This window comes from Aquila chrysaetos, chromosome 26, assembly GCF_900496995.4.
Source record: "Aquila chrysaetos chrysaetos chromosome 26, bAquChr1.4, whole genome shotgun sequence".
Lineage (NCBI taxonomy): Eukaryota > Metazoa > Chordata > Aves > Accipitriformes > Accipitridae > Aquila > Aquila chrysaetos.
The window spans coordinates 4,137,374-4,161,416 of record NC_044029.1 but is presented as its reverse complement, the minus strand read 5'-3'; the positions used below and the strand labels follow the sequence as shown (position 1 = coordinate 4,161,416).

At 39.6% G+C, this 24,043-nt stretch overlaps 1 protein-coding gene across 2 annotated transcripts in view; it reads right to left on the bottom strand.

Moving 5' to 3' along the window:
- FGD6 (FYVE, RhoGEF and PH domain containing 6) overlaps nucleotides 1-24,043 on the bottom strand; it is a 75,513-nt gene that overhangs the window by 38,027 nt on the left and 13,443 nt on the right. For both annotated transcript variants that reach the window (XR_005931486.1, XM_030003076.2), the window contains exons 3-5: nucleotides 8,349-8,496; nucleotides 4,804-4,871; nucleotides 4,681-4,711 (exon numbers count right to left, since the gene is read on the bottom strand). Coding sequence is in view for 1 of the 2 variants with exons in the window: in XM_030003076.2 (XP_029858936.1) it covers nucleotides 4,681-4,711; nucleotides 4,804-4,871; nucleotides 8,349-8,496 (247 nt within the window). In the remaining variant the exon portion in view is untranslated. The remainder of the gene's footprint in view (nucleotides 1-4,680; nucleotides 4,712-4,803; nucleotides 4,872-8,348; nucleotides 8,497-24,043) is intronic.

Here is a 24,043-nt window from a genome sequence, read left to right as displayed (position 1 = left end):
TATACCTGCAAGAAGTGATTCATATAACAAATGTATTTTGCATATAGTACTACATAACACTGCTAAAGAGCACTGCTTTCATCAGTCTGTTCAAAGACAGTCACCTAAGTTGTCCTAGATATTATTCTGTTTTAAGCAATGCAGCAATCCATTACAGTGAATTTTAAAGAGAGAGATTTTCTAATTAAAAATGAGCCTTTCAAATGTTACAATCTTACTCATTAAAAAGCCCTTGCCATGCTTTGGAATTAATGTGCGTATTTCACTGAAAAAACACCACTTGCAACTCTAGACAAAAGTCTCATATGCTACATGACAGAAAACAAAAAGATTATGCTAGTTATACTGAATCATCCCAGCTCCTTTCCAGGATAATTTTTTCTTTCAGATAGGGGGAGGCTATCGTACACTTTCTGAAATGCTGGGTTACAGTTTCTAGTTCTACGTTATATTCTGGTCCAAAAATAATCTTCTGATACCACTTTTTACTGCTTAGGCAGAGGCAATTGTCTTCACACAGCTACTTTAAGAGGATGACACTCATCACTGTCCCTGGAAAGCACATTCTTTCCAAACCAGAAACAGTCTTAATTTATTCTAGACTAAGACAGCATCCCACTGGGTACTTGTCCACATGAAAATCTAGTTTAGGCAGTTTTAAAGGCTTCTGAGTACATATTGTTGCTGAATTACTGCCTGATAAAACATTCCCAACTTGAAAATGTTTAGGGAATTTTATTTATCCTATTAGTATACACTCCCCCTAGAGCTGTGTAGTTTTTAAACAATATTTGAGGAGGGTACCACTATTGCTGCTTTTGTTTCCTCCCACCCCTCCTTCAATACAGCTTCCTTAAATAAGCAAAGGGCTGTGATATCTGAAATAATTCTGACCCTGTTGTGAATCATCTGCGATCTGCCCACGCACTTCCCCTCTGCAAAGGCCCTGACTCACAATCCCTCTCCATTCTTTCCACGGGAGGATTCCCAGTGTGCAGCAAAGAAACCTGCCCTCGTCAGTCTATGGAGCAAAGGAACAAGTTTAGTTGTAAACCAAAATAAGTAGTGACCAGACTAAACCCTCGCTCAGCTGCTGACTGGGTTAAGTGCACCTTCTGGTATCTAATAGCTGAATGAAGATAACTTCAAATGGATGAAATTAAAACTTCTTGTAAACTTAACTAGAAGAGAAAGAACTACATGATCTAAATGTGGTCACGTATTTTACTCCTAAGGCTTCAACCAATATTCATCTTGGATCTGTGCTCCTAGAACATACCATCAGCAAAGCAAAAATAAACCATAATCCCTTCCACCGAGGTATAACTCCCAGCTAAATACACCTGCAGATAGCTCAAATATCAGTTTAATTTAAGGAAAAAAAATATGTTTGCGCTTGGACAGTTTTCAAGGAACACACACACACACACATATCCTACAAAGGGGAGGAGGGAAGGGGAGGAAGTTTCACGCTCTGCGGAACAGCCAGGCTGCTATATGTGACAAACTGTAAACATGACTGCTAGGAATACAGCTACAGAAGATTTCACAAATACATTATTTAAAGAGGCAGTCTTAACTAGAGTTAGACTATTAGCCATAAACTGTTAAGTTAAACTGTAGCAATGATAGTTCATGAAGACTATGAGTAAGTGTGGATCATGATATTTTTCAAACATACAAGATTGCTTCTGGAAAGCTGCCAAGTAGTTCCAAAGGTTTTTTTCTCAGGTAGTAAAATTATTTATAAGTCTTTAACAATATAAGATAGTTAATTTTTTACAATAATTGATGATTTGACTGTGGCGTATTCCCAGAATGTTATTTCAAGGAATAGGCTGGGTCATAGAACAATGTTTCCTTCCAAACCAAAACTATTTCATTAGCCTTCTTAATAAGATGACTACAGCTGCAATTCATTATCAAATGCCTCAATCAGCAATTCTAAAGCACTTCATAGACTAAAAATTTATCAACATATTCACCTCAGACTGCTCAAATATTGAAGATTTACCATATTCACCTCAGACTGCTCAAATATTGAAGATTTACAGTTGGAGAAAAAGGAGTTGGAGGTTGAAAGAATTTTTCACAGCCAAACAGTAGGTCAGTTGTAAGCCAGGACCAGAGGTCAGGACTTCCTTTGCTCCAAAACCCATAGCTATTTTATTTCTCATTATGCACATTACATTCTTTTTTCAAATCTACTATGAATTATTTTTCATATTTGGCTACAATATACAAAAAGTCTAAGTTTTTTTAGATATATAAAACTAAATATATAGGGGGGGCTTTTATATATATATAATTTTGCAATTGGCTTCTGAAAATGGAAACATATTAAATGAGAATTTCTCACTCTAAAGTGTCTCTGGAAGGACACAGAATAGAAAAAAGAAAGATGCTTGACCTCTTATCTTCCTTCTCCAATAAGAGGCTGATCTTGTGGCTGCAGAAAAGTTGCCTCCTGACAACCTCCTACGTGCTCTCAGAGTCCTAATAAGGACAGAACAGGGGTCTAAGTCAGAAGCACAGATCTAAAGGCTCAGGCAAAAGCCCATAGGCCTAAGCTTTTCTTTGCTTGCACAGCATAAAGTTATACTCTAAGCCTTGCAGTGGAAGGATCCAGCCCGAAAAGCATGTTCCTCTGCTGGACCAGAAGCCTCACTGCCCATACCATAGCAACAGGGCAAAAACAAAATCAAAAAGAATGAGAGAACAAAGAGAGTGGTGGGTTTTGGCAAAAGAACAAAATTTGAACAAAAATGGAGAAAAGAATGACAGCAAATAAGCCAGGCAGCTCACCCTTACAGCAGCAGGGTGCTGCTGAGGAGGTCCTCTCACTTGTGCAAAGCAACCCATTTCCAGAGAATCCCACAACAAAGAAGTACAAATGGCACCAATCCTGCCTTACTCCCTTTCCAGGAACACCAGGTGTTTTCTGGGCACAGAGCACCTCAGACAGTGATGACAAGCTTGTTTCTCTCACGTCATTTATGTCTTACATCCAGTTCGCTGTTCCTTCTTTTTCTGCAAGTGCCCTTAGGGAAGAAACAGCACTTCTCACATCTTCTCAATCCTTGTTTACCCTCCGGAGGCCATGCATGAACCATCCCACAAAGATGCATGCAGAGGAGCTCGTTTGATTTAAGCCCTTTTGTTTTCAGGAGTCTCTAACAGCATTTTACTGGAATCTTGGCCTCTAAAAGAACATTACGATAGTTACAGAATTCAAGATTACATCTCATCTCCAATTACTCCCTCAAGCGATCCCATTCACCAAGTATGTTTGAGTTAAGTCCCTTACCTGTGTTATGACCACCTTATTTTGTATTATAGAAGCGTTCATCATTTTCTAGAGAACTTACACTGTGCCGACAGCCTTAAGTTCATCCCAGAAACTTCCTAAACTCCCTACTATTTTCCCTCTCCCACATTCTTCCTCTGCTTGCCTGCATCCTCCTCACCAACAGCCTTTTCTTCCAGTACTGTGCATGTTACCTGAAAAACTGGTACACTGAAAAGTGAAGACACCTTTCAGAAGTTATATGCCTGAAAAATATGATAATTAAAAATCATATAGCTTAAAACTTGTCTATAATCATTAGGACAACTCTCTTCCTTTAACAAGTATTTAAACTTCAGTTCTATACTAGAAACCATGTTGAATATAAATAATATATTGACTGCAACGGCCTGACACAGCTTTTAAAAACCAAGCCTGAACAGAGTAAGAAAATCAATTACTAAAATGGAAGGCAAAAGAGGAATCACCAAGTGGTGTGGTTAAGTTTTTTGTTTCCCGAAAGATCTCCATGTTACAGGACTGTATACATTCATCTATAAGAGCCTTTGTTCCCAGTTTCACAGAACATGCTTCTCAAGAGACCAAGATAGACCAGCGCATCTGTTTGCAATATAACCACTGCTATTGCCCAAGGAAAAAAATCACTACGCTTGCACTTAATAAAGTGACAAAATGGTACAAACACATACAACTTCAAAGTCGACAGAAAACACATAGAACAGAGCTAGAGAAAGCTAAATTCTTCATTAATTTATTATTATCACCTTCAACACAGCATGTTTAACAAATGACTGGTCTGCATAAGCATAGATTAAATACTTAACCCTTGCTGTGGACAACACATTGCACGTACTACAATCACAGCTGTTATCAGAAAGCAAGCATCTGTCAAAGAATTGCAGCCCAAAAAACTATGCTGCCATGGTGATGGATGCACCATTAGAGCTAATTTGTTATATTACCTAAAGAACGTGCATTTTTATGTACCATTTCTAAAGGTAAATTGTTCCTGCCTGCCCCCACTACTTTAAAAGTTATTCTAACCAAAGATTTTATTTTGGTTGCTATGGTACAAGCTGGCTTATAAATATGATGCTGATTAACATAAATGGATATATATTCCATTTTCAATATTCAAGCAATACCCCCACTCAGCTGGAAGACTGCATACATTAATTAAGGAGATGCAGAAGGAACCACCAAAATATTCATCCATTATATAAATCCTGAAACTTTACAGTTCTGCTTGATTATATTATTTTGAATATGTAGACACAGCAGAAAAAAGTCACATTCACTACAATAAAGCCTAAACATAGAATGGTAACAGATTAAACAAATAGAAGAGGAAACTTCCTTTTTTGGGTACTTACAATGTGTAAGAGCTTTAGCACATCCACAAACCTATCAGAAAAGCAAGAAAAAGCAAAGAGTTACATTTTAATTGCCCAATTAAAATAAATTGAGCAGCTGTAAAGTTTAGTATTGACACTTACACTTTCTCTGAGCTCATGATCTCCTTGGCAATATGGTAAACCTTTGTTTTCTTTCCAGCTGCCTTACTCTGCAAATAAAATTATATGTTATACTATGCACTTACTAAAACTGTCGTAAAGATAATTTCCGGCCAGTAGTTCCTCAAATCCAATGTAGTTATTCAATAGTTATTTCTAATAAAAATGTTTTATACTGCTTTGAAATCTCTTGGCTTTGAAATCTTCCAGCTTTTCAGGATCTATGAGAAAATCATGTTAGCTTGTAGCTGGAAACAACAATATTAGCTAAGAGTAGTTTTTATAACACTATCAGCCTTTCTAGTTAATTATTACAGGAAGCACTGAAGCCTGTAATGAATGAAGCCCTAGCAAGTGACATTTATTGTTTAGCAAAAGTAGTAAAGTACAGATAATATTTCTATATTATTTGATTATTTTTTTTTATTATTTGATTAATACAGCAACAGTAATATTTTCAGTAAACTCAGATGCGTTTCAGGAACATCTTAAAAGAAATGCACGTTTTCTTTACTGAAAAAGAAGATGAAAGGAGAAAAAGAAAAAAAAAAACCCACAATCACACTGAAGAGAAAAGTCAGCTTCTGACAATCTACTAAAGGAGCTGCTGGAACACACAGCAACCGTACTGCAAAGATGTAGAAGTGTGAGCCTTGTCATCTACCTGAAACACTGTGGAGATGATGTTGGTTGTTACATGCACGCATTTGGCTTCCAAAAAAAATCAATGCTACTGTTCAACATCAGATAGAAGGAACAGGTATAGCAAAGCAAAAAAGGGGCAGGTGTCAGGATGCAAATGTGTTTTCTACACAGTGTAACTCCCATGCACAATGTCCCTCAGATAAAAAACATCTTTCTCCACAACAGCCCTCATGGTTTGCCATATGCTTCTCTGTGGCCAGCTGTCACCACACCTATTAGATATTCAGGCTTTCATTTCAACGGGCCACAAGACAGACCGCGGATGAGGAGCACTAAAACATCACAGGATATACAACACAAGCACAATGGAAGTCCTGGGGAGGCTGTATTGAGTAAGGTAGTATAATATAGGCATTGAACAGTTTATCTAGAAAAGGTGGTATCAGTGGTATTGCATATATGAACCTTCAGTTCATAAGCACTAACGTTGCAAGATTTGTCCGGAGTTTTAGTTCTTCTCCAAACCTATAAACAAGTCTCAAGTGCTGGAAATCAAACCGTGGAACCGATGACATTCATAGGTTGGTTTTAATGATAGTTATATTAAAAAAGAATCTAAATTAACTTTTTCATTTTAATTTAATTGACACAGTGCCAAATTACTAAATTAAAATTAATTTCTAAATTTAGTAATCTGGTGTTGCATCACATATATGCAAAATACATTATTTATTTTATATACTAGACATCTTCACACAGAGCTGGGATTTTACTTCTAAAATTAAACTTATTTCCAAAAAGCACTTAGATCTACCCAGTGAGGGTCAATTGGATTCAGGCGAGATTGTAACACCCATCCTCAGGCCTCCATGCCTTTTTAGAAAGCACAGCTGACACCTTCCCTACAAGACTGAATTCACAAGTAACTCAATTATGCAGAGCAAGGTATCTGCAATCACTGTAGATGTGACAGTTGCAAATGAGATGAGAATTAGTATTTTGAGAACAAGACACTACCGCTAAACAATTACAAAACGAAATATCACAGTCTGTTTTCAACCCCATTTGAAAGGCTTTTCACATACCAGCTGGCACTGAAAAGGCCACTTTGCATTTGCTCAGCCAAAGATACTCTGGGCCTAAGAGAGTCTCTAACAGGAGAACCGAAGGCATGCAAATTGGACTCTCAGGCACAGCACTGGGAAGGAACCTTAAAACTCTAATGGATAAAAAGCATCAAACCAGCCAAATGCTTGTGGTAAGGAAAAATAAAAACAAACCCAGCTGATGACCAATGCAGAGACTGCTTCATTCTCCTCCACAGCTGCTCTCCCCATTAGGAAGTTGGTCATTAATGCCCGGCTGCTGGCCACACGTGCCGCAGGCAGCTGAAGCAAGATGACAAGCAGATGTTTCACAGCAAGTGCTGAATTATTGCATGAAACCTGCCTGAAAAGCCTCAGAACAGGGATGTTTTCCTGTAAAACTCTGACGTGAAAGGCTGAGGGCATTTCTAGAGGCACACAAGGCAAGTTAGCTTCTATACAGGTACAGTCTGGCTTAGTTTCACAGAAACAAGCTTTTCCTTTGACTCTCTTTCCCTCCTCCCAATTTATTCCTCTCAGAAGACGTGGTTAAATGACATTCAGGTCTGACACATCATCCAAGTCTTCTCTTCCAGCACTAAAAAGTCTCATTGCTTTTTTTTTTTCTTTTTTAATTATTGTTCATTTTTAAGGAAAGGAAGCAAATATAACTACTACCAAAGGAAACAGAGCTGCCAGGACTGATGCTGAGGAGAGGCACCGGTCTATGGGCAGGCTGGTGTCAGGGCGTCCAGGTCTGAGAAGTAAGAAAGTGGGTATCCCCAAGGAGAGGGATAGGACCCCCAGAATTTCATTTCATTCTGAGTAGTTAGTGCTGTCTTCCTGCTCTTCATTTGCAGAAGAAATAAGATTAAAACAGGGGAAATCATTCCAAGCTGGCACTCACAGAAGCTAGCAGAAGGTCAGACCACATCAGTTGAGTGTGGCTTATGCTCCTCCAAGGGCCGCAACCCTACGATGACAGGTCTCTTGTGCACACACCAACAGTCTCGCCTCAGCACCAATTAAGGAATGATTAAGAAACAAATGCTGAAAGGCAGGTTGAGCCCTTTGTGTTTCATGCCATTGAAAAGGAAGAATTAAAAACGGGACAGATGACTGAACCAGTGTGCCAAGCAGTGATTTGGCAGGTCAGTATGCAGAACCTGCAAATGCAGAAAAGCTGTCTGCACAGAAATGGTTACTGGGACACAGCCTTTGCTGCACAGCCAAGACCCCTGAAACAGGACCATTCAAGCAAAACTACAGCTTCCAAGAAATTTTTCAGAAGGACCTTCTCAGACCTTGCAACCTTCACCTGGCCCCTTTCCTTGGGCTTCACCAAGACTAACAAATCAAAGGTTGATTTTACATGTTCAGTGCACAAGAGACACTGTGCACTCTAGGATCTGTGAGGCGTAGACAGCCTCATTAAAAGGTATTTACAAGTCTCAAAACTGAAAATTTCTAAACATACATCTGTGCATGTAGCTCTATTAGAGGGGCATGGTAGGCAAGTCTACAGCTCCTTGATTCAGTGAAAGATTAAGAGCAAATATGCCAGGTCATACACACTTTGTAGTGGGATATTTCTAAATGGGACCTCTTAATATCAGGCTAACGTACACAAATTAAAGTTTTAGAAAAAAACCCCACCAAACAATAAGAATGACAAAAAGAAATATATACAGTTATGTTGACTCAATGCCTTTTATTTGAAAACATCCCAACAGGTTACAACTTACAAATCAGTGCAAGAGTGAGGAATAGCTTCAGAAGATAAAGATAAAAAGATACCTGTTTATCTTCTTGAGGATCAGGCTCCCCTTTGCTGGAATCAGAATTTGTGTCATCATCTTCATCAGAACTGTTCATTATATCTTCTTCATCTGACTGAAGATCTCCCATTACCACATTAGGATGATCATGGTGTTCTTCTAAGGACCTAAAATTAAAATATGTGTAGTTGATAAACACACCATACTTCATTTATGTAAAGAGCTTTCTGTTTTCCCCCACAATAAATGGTCTACTTGGTATCAGAAACATTGAAAACAGTAGTGGGTAGTCTGAAGATGATGATGATGACAGTGGTAGGCTCTTCCACAGTGGACTCAGAACTCTGCAATGTTTTATTTATGCTGGTATTGATACAGTGCTCCCTGACAGCGAGAAAAAGCCACAGTACCTTTGGAGTTTTTATGTTATTCTTGTCCATCAGAGTTTGCCTGACAGCAAAGTTTGATAAATCCATTGCCTTATTACTATGTGCATGTATAGTGCAACATTTGTACTGTGTGCCAGAAGGATAAAGATAAATCATAGCTGTTTTGCTCTCCTCTATCTCATAGCATCAGAACTTGTTCCAGATATGGTACTTGGATCGGAGCTTTCTGTCTGGAATTTTAGATGCATGTATATATACAGGGTTGTTTCTCAATGCATATGCTAAACAACTGTATCAGGGATGGCAATATTATAATCATTCTGACCAATAATTATTCTTAAAACAAGAAAGCAGAATCTTTTGTGATTAAAAACTCCCATCCCCCAGAGACAGACACCTTCCAGGTAGCTGTCAAAGCTATAAAATATAACCTTGTTCTGCTGCTGTACAATGATTAGAGAGGTCTCTTTTCATTAGCTTCAGCTGTATTTGCAATACAGAAATTGCATGAGACAGGCATACAACCTTCGTCCTCTAATGAGCCTCGACAACTTCAGTAGACATTTAAGAAATGCAATTCTAGAAGGAAATAAAAAAGGGGGTAGGGAAAGATAAAGAAGAAAACAGAGACTAGAGGAAATAGAGACTGAAGTTTTGGTAAAGTTACATAGAAATACAGCAAATCCCTGGGCTCCTACTTTTAATCCTTAAAAATACCTGGTAATGGTAATTGCCAATTACACTAAAACTGTGTCTAAATTCACATAATCTGTGTTCAAGGCCTGCAAAGAGATGCTGGGATGCCACAGGCTTATTGTGATACGAGTCAAAAGTCATTAGCTACCCTATAAAACAAAAAGCAAATCCAGAAACCCTTGTCCCCAAGCTGCTGCAGCCAGCAGAGATCTCACTGTGCTGATCAACACCTAATTTTGGGCAGCCAACATCTGTTGGGGCTACACACTTCTCCATATAGCTGCCCTCTGCCTCCCTACGCAAGGGCTGGTTACGACTGATCTTTTCTTTTCCTAACTTTGAATCACAAGAAAGCAGGGATGGAGGGCAACTCTTCAGACTCACCACCTCCAACTATGGTAATTCCAAGAAAACCTGGCAGCACAGTTCCCATGGGAGGTGGCTGCCAGTAACCTGAATAGCAGAAGTAAGGAATACCAGCTGTGTAAGGATGCTCCAGCAGCCACAGCAAGATGTCGATTACTCAATGTTCAAGGTAGAATTTAAAAATAAAAAAAGAAACACAAAACAAAACAACACACAAATACTGATCACAAACAGAAATATATTTAGAGATGAAGACAAGATAAGCTGGCCTGCAGACAGGCCTTTGTCAGCCGTGAAGACGTAGAAGAGATTAAAATAGCTTGGTTCTATTAAGACAACACAGGAAGGATTTGGGAAACACCCAAGCAGTTACTGTCTCCCAGAACCACATGGGGTGGGAGGACGAAGGAGATTGCAAGCTCATCACCGAGGTCTAACGAGACCCTGAGCCAAGACTGCAGCACCCAGGGTGCAGAGAGACATTCCTTTATTTCAGTTTGGAAATTATGAACTTCACGCTGGAAGAGAACAGCCCCTGGAGACAACAGCGCACAGAGTATGCCAGGGATGGTTCCCACAGAGCCTCCACAAGCTTCAGGAAGGCAAAAAAGTGGCTTGTCACTGGAGCTTTCCCTGGAACCACACTAGCAGGATGCTAAGACTTCTGCAGTTACTTGTGAACTTCAGCAATTCAGAAAACTCCTTGTCTAGTCTATCTAATTCACAGTCAAATGACCTGTTGGCCTGAGAATGTTTATTTTAGCAGATTGTCATCTATAAAATAAAAGGATACGAGATGGCAACATCTTTATTACATCTGTAGCATTACATGAGGCAGATTTATCCCCCTGCTTTAGTCAAAACCTGCAGCAGAAATAACTACTGCTATTCCTTCCTTTACTACATTACTCAGTTTTACCATTCACATCTGTCACTGAATCTACATCTCATCTGGGATTTTTTTTCACATTGCAAAATGTATTAAGTGCTTTATCTCTAACCACATTGGAATTCACTTTTTAGTCCCTTATTCATTAAATTTTACTTTTGTTAATGGACATTTTATTGCCCTTTTTCCTATCCTTAATATTTGTTTTAATTGCTGCTTTAATTGAAAACATTATTTTCACACTTCTGAAATCACAGTTCTTTTGCCTAACCATATTCTACAGGATACCCACTCCCAGATTTTGCTACCATTTTCCATTTAAACTTTTCAGGGCAACTGTGCCAATCCTTAAAAGTTTTAGAAAATCTGCCCTTTTGGAAGTCAGAAACAAGTGTATTTCTAGGTGAGGCTGTATTCTGCTTGCACAAACATAACCCCATCACCACTGAAGGATGAAGATCAAACTAGCCAGCCTGTGTTGGGTGAAGAATTTTCTAAATGAAAGATTAATCAGCTTATCTAATAGAAAGTTTCAGTAAAAAGCCTACTAAAAAATTTTAATAATTAAATACTGATGATCTATGATGTTTAGTAAGTGTCCACAAATGAGAACCACTCACCTTATACTTTTTTTTCTTCCTGTGAATCACAACAATGTTTAAGCAGTAAGCTCCTTTTCTTGCCTTTGTGGCGTGTATGCACCTACTACTCATGTAAAGGAAACTATGAGAGCTGAGAGAATCATCTACCAAATCTTGCCTACAGTATCTGCCCCACCAGTCAAAGCACCTCAGAGTAATCCCTACACGTCTTTATCCTGTATTTGCTCAGCTCACAGCCTAACACAGCCCTCAGGTTCTTCCACCTGATACATTTTGTTGAGGTTTTTTTGGTGGTGTTTTGGCTGTTTTTTTAAAATTTTTTTCTTCTTTCTTTGTTTTTTAAAGAAAAAACACAGTGGATGATTAGATGCTTAATGACCAAAAGTCAGTTCACACCCGGCCATTTTCCAGAACCAAACAAGCCACCAGTTCAGGGATAGGATGCAATACTGGAGCCATGGGTAGATGTACTCCTCGTGGTATCTGCGGTTGTGTCCTCTTCTTCAGAGAAGATGGGGACGAAGTCACTGTGTTGATCTGCCTTTATCAGCCATGTGCTGCAGAACATGTGACTCTCCTTGTACCTTACACCTTAACCTTTCATCATAAATACTACGGCTTTTCTGTCGAAACAGAAAGCAGTTTTGGATTTACTGATTACCCCTTCTGTACTTTTACCTCTGAAGTCATCTGTAACGTAAGTGTATATATAATTCTGTTAAAGTTATCTCTGGAAGAAGTGAAATCCCCTGTAGCCTTTAAATGAGTTTCGAAATAGTAGTAAATCTTTAAATAAACACAATCTTTTCTACCACATTTCAATTCTCTTTTTCCAAAATACCAAAAGCGTGCAGTAATGGTTATTTTTAAGCAGCTCTTCTGATAGGTATTTTGGGGATACTGTGAACTGTCTCTATCTTGTTCCCTCTTCATCACGATTCTTTGTCCTACCCACAGCACTACGAAGAGAAACTTCTGCATTATCAGTCATGTGAAACACCATCACTGCCAACTCACCGTGCTGCCCACTGAGTAAGAATATCTTGCCGTATCTTGTGAGCAAGTTATCTAAATATAGATGTGGGGCTTTTTTATTTGACATGTAAAATGAAGGGATCATTAGTTTGCCTTGGAATGAGCAGTTTATGGGATGAAGTATATACATTGTGCTGTATTTTCCTAAGGCAACAGTAAAATATTAATGAAACAAAACATGCTGGTCCTAGTAAGACATAACAGCAAGATACACTATCAAAACTTAAGAACTGCCATCAAGCTATTACAGCCAAAAAAAAAAAAAATCATAATCAGCATAAAAACCTTTTCTTGTCTTCAAAAGATGACCAAGACTAGTTCAGATGAGCTTATTTGTATTATTATAGAAGCTTCAAATACACCTGAGGCTTCATTTTCAGGAACTGTTGATTCAGACACTGCATAGCACACTATAGCCTGAAGTCACAATTACCATTTCAGTCTCAGTTCCCAATTCATTTAGAAGGCAAATAGTATTTTAGCTTGACTGAGATGATTCAGAGAGATTCTCTGCCACGGAATGCCCCAACATTAAGTATTTTATAATATATTGGAATTACTTCAAGTGTTAGGATCACCATAACTACTAAAAAAGCAAGTTTCCACAGCTCCAAAGCATTCGTTAAAATAGATTCATCCACGCTGCTGCTTTACATACATTTCCTTGTGATCTTCATTAATATTTAGATGTTTCTTCTACTTCCAGTAAGTAATCAAAAATATGTAGGAATGCCGAATGAACAGAACCTTGTAGCCTACACACTGCTAAATTGTTCTTTTCTCATCCTTTCCTTATTTTAAAAGGAGCATCCATTCTACTCTACTTTTTGTAGGAGTGTCCCAGCATCTTTATCCTAATTCTGTCTCTTCCTCCAGTGTTTAATTGTAGGGTTTTTTTGTGGGTGTTTTTGTTTGTTTGTTTATTTTTAAAGAAAGTTTTCAACATACAGGCAAAGTCACAAAAACTTAAGTTCCTACTCAACTGAAAAATGGCACCAAAACATCAGAGAGCCAATAAACATACCCTATTATAACACTTGATCTCAAATCCTTTTTGTATTGTTACAGCATTTTGTTATCCTTTCACAGCTGCTTGCACCTCCCTTTCCTCCAGAGGCAACAAGTACTATTGCTGTCCATCCATTTTCAGTTTTTAATATCACCAGACCCTGCAATTAGTTTCAATAATTAAGGCATGTTCAGCTGCTTTTTTAAGACCTAAAAGCACATTGGCTCTCTGTGGAGGCAATAGCTGATAAGGCTGTTCTATTTTTCCATAGCGCCTTGTACTTGTAATAGCTGTAGGTAAGGCAGCATGTCTCACTGACCGATTCCCTCAATGGATCCTAGTTGTACGCTTCTGGAAAACACAAGGATAAAAGACTTAAAGAAAAAAAAAAAAAAAGAAAAAAATTTTCCATAGCATCTTTTCTGTTAGGTCCTATCTAAATTCAGAATCTCTTTTCCAAGGTAGAAGGGCGGGCTGTAAATATAGAAATCAAGTTAAGATCCCAAAACAATTTAGGAAGCAATTATCTGATCTGGGTGCTTAAGACAACAGAAGATGCTCTTGGAAAGCCAAAGCAAAAGTGAAATTATTGCTTGGTTAATAATTGCTTGATTTTGTTTAGTGAACTTCCTTTTGCTTTAATTTAATACTTTTTATTTAAGACAGTTTGATGTCTTTACCTAGTATTTATTTACTGCAGGTTTTTGGAAAAAAGGAAATCAATTCTAGAAAGCAAGCATATTTGGCAAAGCACAAAGATAATGAATACTAACCAAGCTCACTAGTGAGCTCCTATGGAAGTTTTAAGAAATGACAGGATTAGTGACCAACAAGATTAATAAAGGCATCAATTAATGTACTTTTTAAAAGAGTTACATTTTGCTGCAATACCTCAGCTCCAAAACCATCCTGAAGAAGCCAACATCAGCACACATTTCCTTTCGCAAACCAGTCTGGAAAGCGTAAAGATGAACTTTGTATCACTCCAGATGCACCTGGACCCTAACCCATCATATTTACCTCATGATTTAAACTTCAGATTCTCTGAACAATGGTGACTGCCTACCATTATAGCTAAAAAATTACCTCCCTCATCATCCTCTTCACGTCCCCTTCCTTTTCATTTCTCCTTCAGGCATAGCAGACCATTAAGCAGCAAACGAGGATGAAATGCAGCCTGGACCAGGTGGCTTACTTATCTGAGTTATTCCTACAGCATCAGTCACCTCTCTGGTTTAATGGCAGACGGACAGATGGAAAGAGCTGAAGCTGAGATCACGTCTCTCCTCTCTAGGTATAGTGGACAGTGTGAGAAAGGCTGGCAGATACCGCTGTGGCTCTCGTGGTGCTGGCTTGGCTGCCAGCACTGGGGAATGGTTGCCTTCTTGCAGCCAAGCTGCTTGGGTTTCAACTTCTCTGCCAAAAATGGTGCTTTTTCACAGTGAGAGAGCGAGATAGCAAGGTGTCCTCTCAAATAAGATCTTACACGATAGCATTAAAAGTTATGCCATTCGTTCTTCTGCAGTGAAAACTCAATGATTTTAGTAAGTCCTTCCTATTATTAGGACTAATAACAACAAAAAAAGGCAACAGACCAGGAGCTTTTATTGGTCTGATGCTAAGGAACATGGCAGGCAGTTAATCTCGATCTCCCTTTTATTTATATTTTTTAAGATTGCCTGAACAGATCACACCTGTGAGATTCCTTAGTTCCTTCTGCAAGCTATCCTTCCATAAGTGGCATGGCCGAGGAATGAAACAGACCTCTACAACAGTCTTAAAAAAAAAAAAAAGCACCACAAAACAAGAGGCAAAAAAACTAGACCAATGAATCCATGATTATTTGCATCACTTGTATCTGCTGTGCTATATTCTCTGTGGGCTGGTTAGGGAACTCTAAGGACACAATTACAAACATAAACATTCCTCAAGTATCACAGCTACAAAACAGAAACAACCTGCACCCAGCTGAGCAACTCAAAAATATTTTGTGCACGTCAGGTTACTTTGTTTGAATTGCAGTTTAAAGACTTCAAGAATTGAAACAATTATTTTAAACAGTGTCCTATGTACTGTATACATGCAAAAGCATCTACGTTTTTGCTAGGAAGTCAGAACCCTTGACGACGGTGATACACTGTCAAAAGAGAAGCTCAAGACAAACTATTTGAAATGGATTTTGGTTCAGAGCCTCTCGTACTTTGAAAGCTGTCTGCTGCCTCCCGGACAAAGGGCTGGCTGCAGAGAGAGGCCAGATGGGAACGCCGGGAGTTCGCTCCTGCCAAGAGAAACTCCAAGAACTACCCTCTTTGTCCTGGTCTTTACCTCTGGCACTCCCTGCTCACACCTGGGTTTTCTGGGCAAGGAGGATATCACAAACACTGCCGAGAGCTGCCGCTGCGTTTAGCCTGTTAGATCACGCTACTGGCAGCTCCTTCTATACTTGGCTGAGCATGTTGCAAACTGCAACACCTGACTTGCTGGAACCAAGTTATCCTAGCATTTGCAGCCAGCAGCATTTAGTTTAGCATTTCTTATCATTGGGCCAAGATAGCACTTATTTCTTTCCTGAACACAAAGAAAAAAAAAAATCTGACTCGCGTTCTAAGCAAAAAATAAGCAAGGCATTTGTGATACGTGTTTCACACTTAATAAGTTTTGTATCTTTTTTTAAGCAATCCATTCTGTCAGTCACCCTCCTTCAGGCACACCATGACCAATACAGTCATGCTCATACTTTGTTGCATGGTTTTAAAAAGCACGGTTTGAAAAAGGTGCAAACAGCTCTCAGATTATCTCCATATTTAGCTGTGATTTGAAGGCACGAGCTCCCGCGGCCAGAGGCACCCAAGGACCGCTCTCGCCGCAGGCAGCCTCCCACGCTCACAGGAGCGATCTTCAGCAAGACCATTTGTTGACAATTCCTCAGTTCCTTGGAAAGTTCAACATAAACACACGCGCATGCTTCAGATGTTTCCACAGTCGCCATAGAAAAGCTGCATTTAAAAAAAAGAGAGGTCTCAGTTTTAAAAGTCTCCAAGAAAACCCACGGCGGGTCGGTTCAGCTCCTGAGCAGCGCAGCACAGCTGCCATTGTGACGGGCAGGACAGACGGTCCCATCGCCCTGCCTGCCTCCGCTGGGGTGGCCCCAGCAAAAGTGCCAAAACCAGATTATGCCAATGTAGCAGAATATAATCCAAGAGGATACAAGGGGACAGTCTCCGGTGTTGGTACTGGCAAGTGAAACACTGCGGCAAAACCCAGGGATTTAAACCCTTGCCTGGAGGTTTGTACGTGGGGAAGGAGTCACTGCATCAGTTCTTCCCATCACCATCCAAAGCTGTGAGGAGTTACCTGCCTCCCAGGGTAGGTAGAGAGGGAAGTCTCTGCAGAATTTACAGCTTTTTGCCTTCCCTTATTGTTAATTCTCATTTCATAGGGAGAGCTGCAAAGCTCATGGTCCAAGACCTTTGGGAAAAACTCCTGGCATGGAAGTGATAAACAATATAAAACAGGACCACCAAAATACAGCACTCATTTACAGTCAGAACCTGCTATTCTAACTTCTCTCAATGCACAAAACAGCTCCTAGTGGGAAAAAGTTTATTGGGAAAGGACAGCGGGATCAGAAGACAAGTAACATTTACTTTCCAGTCACACACACAAAAAAGAAAAACCACAACACAACTCCAGCACCCACAGAAGAGACTTCTAGAAAACTATAATGAAAATGTGACAAAATCTCCAACCGAACACATCAAATAGGAAAAGGGAAACTTAGACCAAGGGAGAACAAAATCTCCTATTAACAGCCATGTCAAACAAAATTGATTTTACCTTGCCAGTGCTACCATAACATTCCAATGTATAACTACTTCCGCTCCACTAAAAGCAGAGTTAATGCAAGGCCCTAAATATCTCCTGTATTGACTCATCATTATTTTTATGATTTTGGGGTGACTTTATCCCTGAAATCAGGGGTAATACCTGATACAAGTTGCTCATTCAATTTAGAAATAACACACAACCTATTGCCCTCCATTTTTTACATGTCAGGCACCTAGAAGATGACAAAAGAGAGCTAAGCAGCAGAGTACTCAAAAGGTAGTGACTTAGATCTAAAGTAAACATGGAGTGACTTAACTCTTAAACACACAACTGCCTGCATGCATGGGAGCTGACACAGCTTCCTGGATAGTCTGCTGGAAAACAGAGGATGAAATGGTTTGATTGAGACCAACACAGACTAGCTGTAAAGAATAATTGAGCTGCTTGCAAGATTGGACTTGAGCTCTCTCTTCCCCTAATCTTTTGCACAGATTAGAAGAAGAACGGGATTCAGAAACTTTTTCTAACGCTTTCAGCTCATCTCAAAATCAATACAGAACATCCAACCCCCAGGAACACCACTGGGAAAAAACAAAACAAAACAGAAAAAATCAACTGAACTCTGTGCAGTTGAAATCACTAGGCCATAAGGCTCAGGTTGTAGCTATCAAAGTGGCAGTTTTGATAAAAACTCCTTTTATTTATTTACATGCATCTTAGATATTTTTTTAGTCCACTTCTGCCTGAGTGGAGCTGTTTTTCATAAGCGCAAAGATATTTTAAAGAAAAACTAAAACTTGCATAAACTTAATATTTTTAAAAGAAACTTCTTGGATTCTAGCATCTAAAATAAAACCTGCGTTCCTAAATTTTCTCCAGTGCATTGAAACAACATAGCTGCACAGTTTTATAAGTCTACTCATTAAAACATCTTTAACTGCATCAAATATAAATGTTGGGTAAATGAGGCATATTAATATCACTGTTGGCATTTAAATAAAAACTAAAGTTAATATTTTGATTGCTTTCTTTCCCAACATTTATTTTATGCCTCCCAAAATCTTACTGTTTTACATATACAATCACATTAGACCTTGCTGCAGTTAAAATATCACCATACAAACCAGAGTACCATTGAGTTTCACAAGCACACTTCCTGAGCCAACGCTGAAAATAACGCACAGGAAAAGGCTGTTGTTGAGCGTATAAACGGGTCTTTCATCAATTCTCATGTCACATTTGACTCTCCATTCTACATCTGAGATAGTCTCTGGAGCTACATTTTGTTAACCTGCAATTTATACCACGGCTGGCAACTGGAGACAGAGCGTGCGTGTTGGAGGCGGGGGAGAAAGGCCAACATCTAGCAACAAATACGCAACTTAACTTGGCTTCCCCCATCTTGAGGAAAAGGAAATACATACTAAGAATGCCAAAATTAGGAAAAGCACAAACATAGAATAAAAGAGGAAAGAAAAAGATAAAGCATTAGAGATTAATTTATGAAAGTGCGTGACACCTGAGTTCCTGTTCTCCATAAACACGGGGGTTAGGAAGCAGGCTAAAGGATGGGAGGATTTTACGCGCTGCTTTGCCTTCTTCAGGCTCCCCCTCATCACACTAAGCTACCCTTCGGCTGAAGGCAAGAGCCGACTCGCTGAGCTGAAGCAACGTCACCGGGAGGAAGGACGAGGACATCCTTGTATTGTACCAGGGGGATCGATGGGAACAGCACAGTTAGGACATTTTTGCCATCTGTGGTGAGCACTTCTACGGTGAGAAACAAAGGATAGCGTGGTTTACCCTCAAAATGGCTCTTTTAATGCATACGGAGTGCACGTGCTCCAAGGTTAACCTGATGCAATTTTCTAGACTGCAGAGGGCTGTGACAAGGGTAACCACCGAACCTTTTGAGGAGACGCAGAGGGGTTCGCCCAGCAGCCGGGCAGCGCACCCCAGCAGCGCCCGCCTCGCCGCCGCTGCCACCATCGGCTTGCTCCTTCTCATACCCACGCACACACCTGGCCGCAACTACACTCGGTAAAAAGATAACATCAAGAACTTAAACCACATCTATTTTTATGTAGCACTTGTAATACCATCCGATAAATTAGAAGTCTTTCATTACTGCACCTCCAACTCGGTCAAAAGTTTCCCTACGTGCTGTGTCCACACCAACCTGCTTCACCCACCCCTTTCTTTTACCAAAATCAACAGGGAGCCCTTGAAAAGGGGGATGAAAGAAATACCAAAGACAAAAATTCTCTTTCATGACAATCTTGGAGATCTTCACAATTGTTTTCATTTCATAAGACCTTTCAAACCTTTTCAAGACTGGATTGTATACTAATGGACTTGGTATTGGAAAAATGCAGTTCTCGAACTCCTTTCTCTCCCTCATTGGAGAGGGAGAGCATAGGACCTCAGAATCTTTCCCAACATCAAAACAGATGAAATCAGCACATCTCAAATACATTTGGATGAGAATGTGTCAAGATTCTTTTAAAGCAAGAAAGTTCTTATTCATTCCGATTTAAAAAAAAAAAGGAGGGGGGGGGATTGGCATACTTCTCCCAGACTGCCTATCTTCTTCATATAATACATGCATTTTATTTCAAGTTGTACAGCAGGCTAAACTGTAAAGCTGTATGACCAAAAGCCACCCCTTTTATTAAGGAAAACTCCTTCTCTTACTGGAAAAGCAGACCACGGAGACACTGACTTGCATAAAGTTTCTAGCAAGGAAAGAAAACGCAAAACACCCCATATGCTTTCCAGAGCAAAAAAATTCACCGCACGTCTTTCATGTAGTTTCATATGCTGCCCTAGTAGTACAAAATGATTAACTGACGTAGAATAATTCCAGACCCAAGGTCAGTGATTTGACTAACCCTCAGGGAAGAAAAGGAGCTCAGAGAGCGGTGTACAGCCCAGGATGAGGGTCCCACCATCCGCATGCTCCCAATTCCTTCCCAAAGTCCTTGTGTCAGTATATCAATATTCCCAAGCAACGGTACTACCCCTTCTCACCAATATTCCCATTTCTCACTGATTTGGACTCTGATTAGACACCCCTAACTTCATTACAGAATTTGTTGCTTCATAGTCCGTAAAGGCAAAACATGAGAAGTCATCAAGACGGCATATTCCTTATGTTCGCTAGCCAAGAATTGCTTTGTCCATTCCCCACTCCCGAGCCTCAGAGCCGGGACTGCCAGATAGGCTTTGCATCCAGCCTCGCGGGGGACGGGAAGCGGAGATCTGAGCCCTCTGACTCACTCCTTACTGACAAGCCCTCGGAGTTGGCAGAAGACTACCAGCTGCATAACACGTAAGTGAGAAAGCGAGGTAGGGAAAGGAAAAGAAAAAGGCAGGCTCGAGGAAGCAGAACACAAAAAGAAAGCCAGTGATAACACGCGACCGCAGATAATGAAGCCTGATAGGAAACCTAAATAGCATATTATCAAAGCTATTCCATTAAAACCCAAGGTACAATTGCAAAGAAAGAATTTAACGTACAACTAAGGGTGGCAGAAGCTGGCTAGAAGCAGAGGGGGAGATCGGAAGACAGGACAGGACTGCAGAGCTGATGGAGGAAAAGGAACCTGCCTTCTTCAGATCAGAAACTAATTCATTATCATCTTTAAGCAGCAGATGAAATCCAAAAAATCTACCTATCTGACCTCCACCTATCAGGAAGTTATATCCTTCAATAAAATTCAGTAAAAAGAAAATGTGGTTTTTAATATATAACACTTTCAATACCTAAAATGTATTTCGTGCATTCAAATCTCAGCATAAGTGTTTGAAAACTGGTTTTAAATGCTATTTAGACCCTGCAGTATTTTATTAGTGTTTCTCTTGTGTTTTTGAATGGGAATTTTGCAATTGCAAAAAAAACCCTTCCCTAATGCAGCCAATCCCTAAACACCACCACATTTATCTGGTGCAATACTGCCCACCAGAAGCATGTTTCAACGCTGACAAAGTTCAGTACATCAAAGAGGAATATGTATCAAAGCAAAGTGCTTAACCACACAGATTTCAATACTAAATTCAATATTCCAGGAAGGCTTTCATAGACACTTAATTGACCTCTGGGGACTCAGTCACCAAAGCAGAATTTAGTCCGGAAGACTAAACTTGTATTTTACATCAAGACGCTTATTTCTGGAAAACCAATGGATTATTCTAAATCAGCAGGGGTGGGAAAAATAGGAAGCAGCATTTAATTAAACCAACATTAAGATCTCAAAGGACTGTTGTCACATGGTACTCCCCCCCAGCCCTTTCCGAAGAAAAATCCTAGCCGGAAACACGACACAGCTATAAATTTCATCAAAATCAGTTAGCAGTGATGTACATTTCCAACATCTTGAAGGAACACTGTCAAAAGTAGCCAGTAAATACAGTATGCTATTCGGTGAAGGAGCAGACTCATTCAACCTGAAGTACAATTCTCTTGCCTAGAACAACGTAACAAATACCAAAAGGAAGTCCACAAGATCCAGAGAAGTTTAAGTTTCTGTTTTCTGCAGCATAACAGATGTTCCAAGGCACGTTCATTGTTCCTTTGCATCTTTGGATTACTGGACAAATGTACACTCAATTTTACTTTTAGTTTTAAGGAAGATTTTGCTGTCCTCCTCAGAATAAAGGTTTGTCACTAAAAAGAGGATAACCAATGCATAAATATTTCTCTTTCATTAGGAGGTTTTAAAAAAAAAAAAAAAAAAAAAGGTGTTACTTCAAAACAGAGCTGTTAAAACTACTGGTCTCTGACAACATTAAAATGAATTGCAGCAGTACCAGCAGCACTGACTTTTCACCTCACTTTTCAGGCCTAAATCATTCATTTCTCAAAAAAACAAACCCAAATAGCTGCTTTTCCTGTTGTTATCTACAATTGGTTAATGATATTTAAAACTTCTTTTACATTTAACAGCATAACACATTCATCTTAATTATCTATTTTAAATTGGTAGTCAAACAGGTAGACTAGGACAAAATAAACAATCCTTAAAAAACCATTTCAAGAGACTTTTTTTTTTTTCTATTGTGGAAACAAAACATGGATTATCTGCTCCCAAGGTATTGTCATTACTTTCTTTATTGAGAATATTCCCCTGAACTACTTAACACAAGCAAAACCCATCAGTGTCCCATCAGCAGCACCTGTCCCACCTCAGTGGTTCACACACCGTATCAGGACCCTGGTTCTCTTCCTTTCAAGGCCAAGCCCACCCTCCGTACAAGGGAGGCTGACATCCAATAACTCAAAAATCAAGTGGTAAGTGACAACTGATACCCACCATTAACTACCTGGGACTGCCACTTGCATGTAAATCCCTGTGGGAATGCCCAAGCAAACGAAACATATCTGAATGTAGTAAGACACACGAAGTTAGGATAGGAGCATTAGAAGGTATTACCATTCTCCATTAACGCATACTGGTTTTACCAGATGGGATCAGGAGGAAATTTCTCAGTAACCACGAAGCACTGGGTACATTATGAAAATTTTATTTCCTCCTCCAGAAAGAAATGTAATGTGGGGTAAAGACACCACCAAACGCTCCTGGTAATGGCAAGCCTGGCATTCAGACTTAATATACTGCGTATGTGCTATTATGACTAGAAGTGTAGGCAATCGGTCTATTAATTTCTCAGAAGAACAATCTCATTTGTACATTGGCTTTAATCATAAGATAATTTGCTTTGAGATCTCCATTAGCAGTGCATTACAGGAGTTTTATGTGCCATGATCTATGAAAAAGAGCTAAGTGCATGTTCTGACAGGCTGGGGAAAACGCGAGCAGTAATTATTTCAATAACATCAGCACTGTTTCTCTAACCGGTTTTATAATACCACCTGGCCCAGGAAATGATAAAAGGCTCTTAAAGAACTATGCAGAAAAGGTAAGACGACATTGATAAAGACGCTTCAAAGTATTTCAGATAACAACGGATGGGAAAACTGGAGAAGCTGTCTGCCTGGCTCCATCCGGGCAAGGACCCTTACACCTCCCAAGCCAGAGCCAAAACGAATACCTGTACCTCCTCTTCTAGCATCAGGAGACCACTGCCCCATTGTGTCCCCTTTTTTCCCCAGGGATTTCTTTGTTCCCCGAGATCTATTGAAGTGACTGCATGCATTAACAGTTTCCTAAGGTAGTTTCTGACTACATAATTTAGTTTAAAATAAACACTTATATTAAGGGCTCCGGTTATGGTTTTCTATGCATGCTTTTTAAAGAAAAATGCAACACAAAGCCAACTACGTCAAGAACATCCAGCTCAGGCAGCAGCTACAGGTGCAGATATGCCAGGGTGCAAGAGATCACTTAAACCTTTAAATCACCATTGGTACTGGGGAAGGCTTGTGTGGAGAGGGAGTAACTATAAATCTCAGACACTCAGCCAGGTAAGAAAACTATGGAATTTCACTCAAAGAGCAACTGCAGTCTCAGTTCTACCATGCTCCATACAGCAAAACAGTCCTTTTCTTTTCCTAAAGCAAAGACAAACATTCACCTGGATCCAGAACCACAATACAAACCAAAATAGCTCACATAAACACACAAAATATATCCTTATCTAAGTTTGGTCTCACCCTTCTTAGGTAAACCAAATCAAGGGAATACCAAGAGTGTGGTCAAAACCCCTGAAAGATACCCATAGATTAGATTTAAACAAAAACCATAAACTCAGTGAGGAACTTAAAGTATACCAAAGACAAAACCAAGCATCACCCTACTGTAAACAAGAAAAAATACTCAACCACCGCATGAATAAATATACCAATACTGAGCCCATAACCATGATAAGGCTTCATGCTTTCCATCAAACAGTCCAATGTTGAGAATATCAACTCTATAAACAACTATTAACAAGGGATGC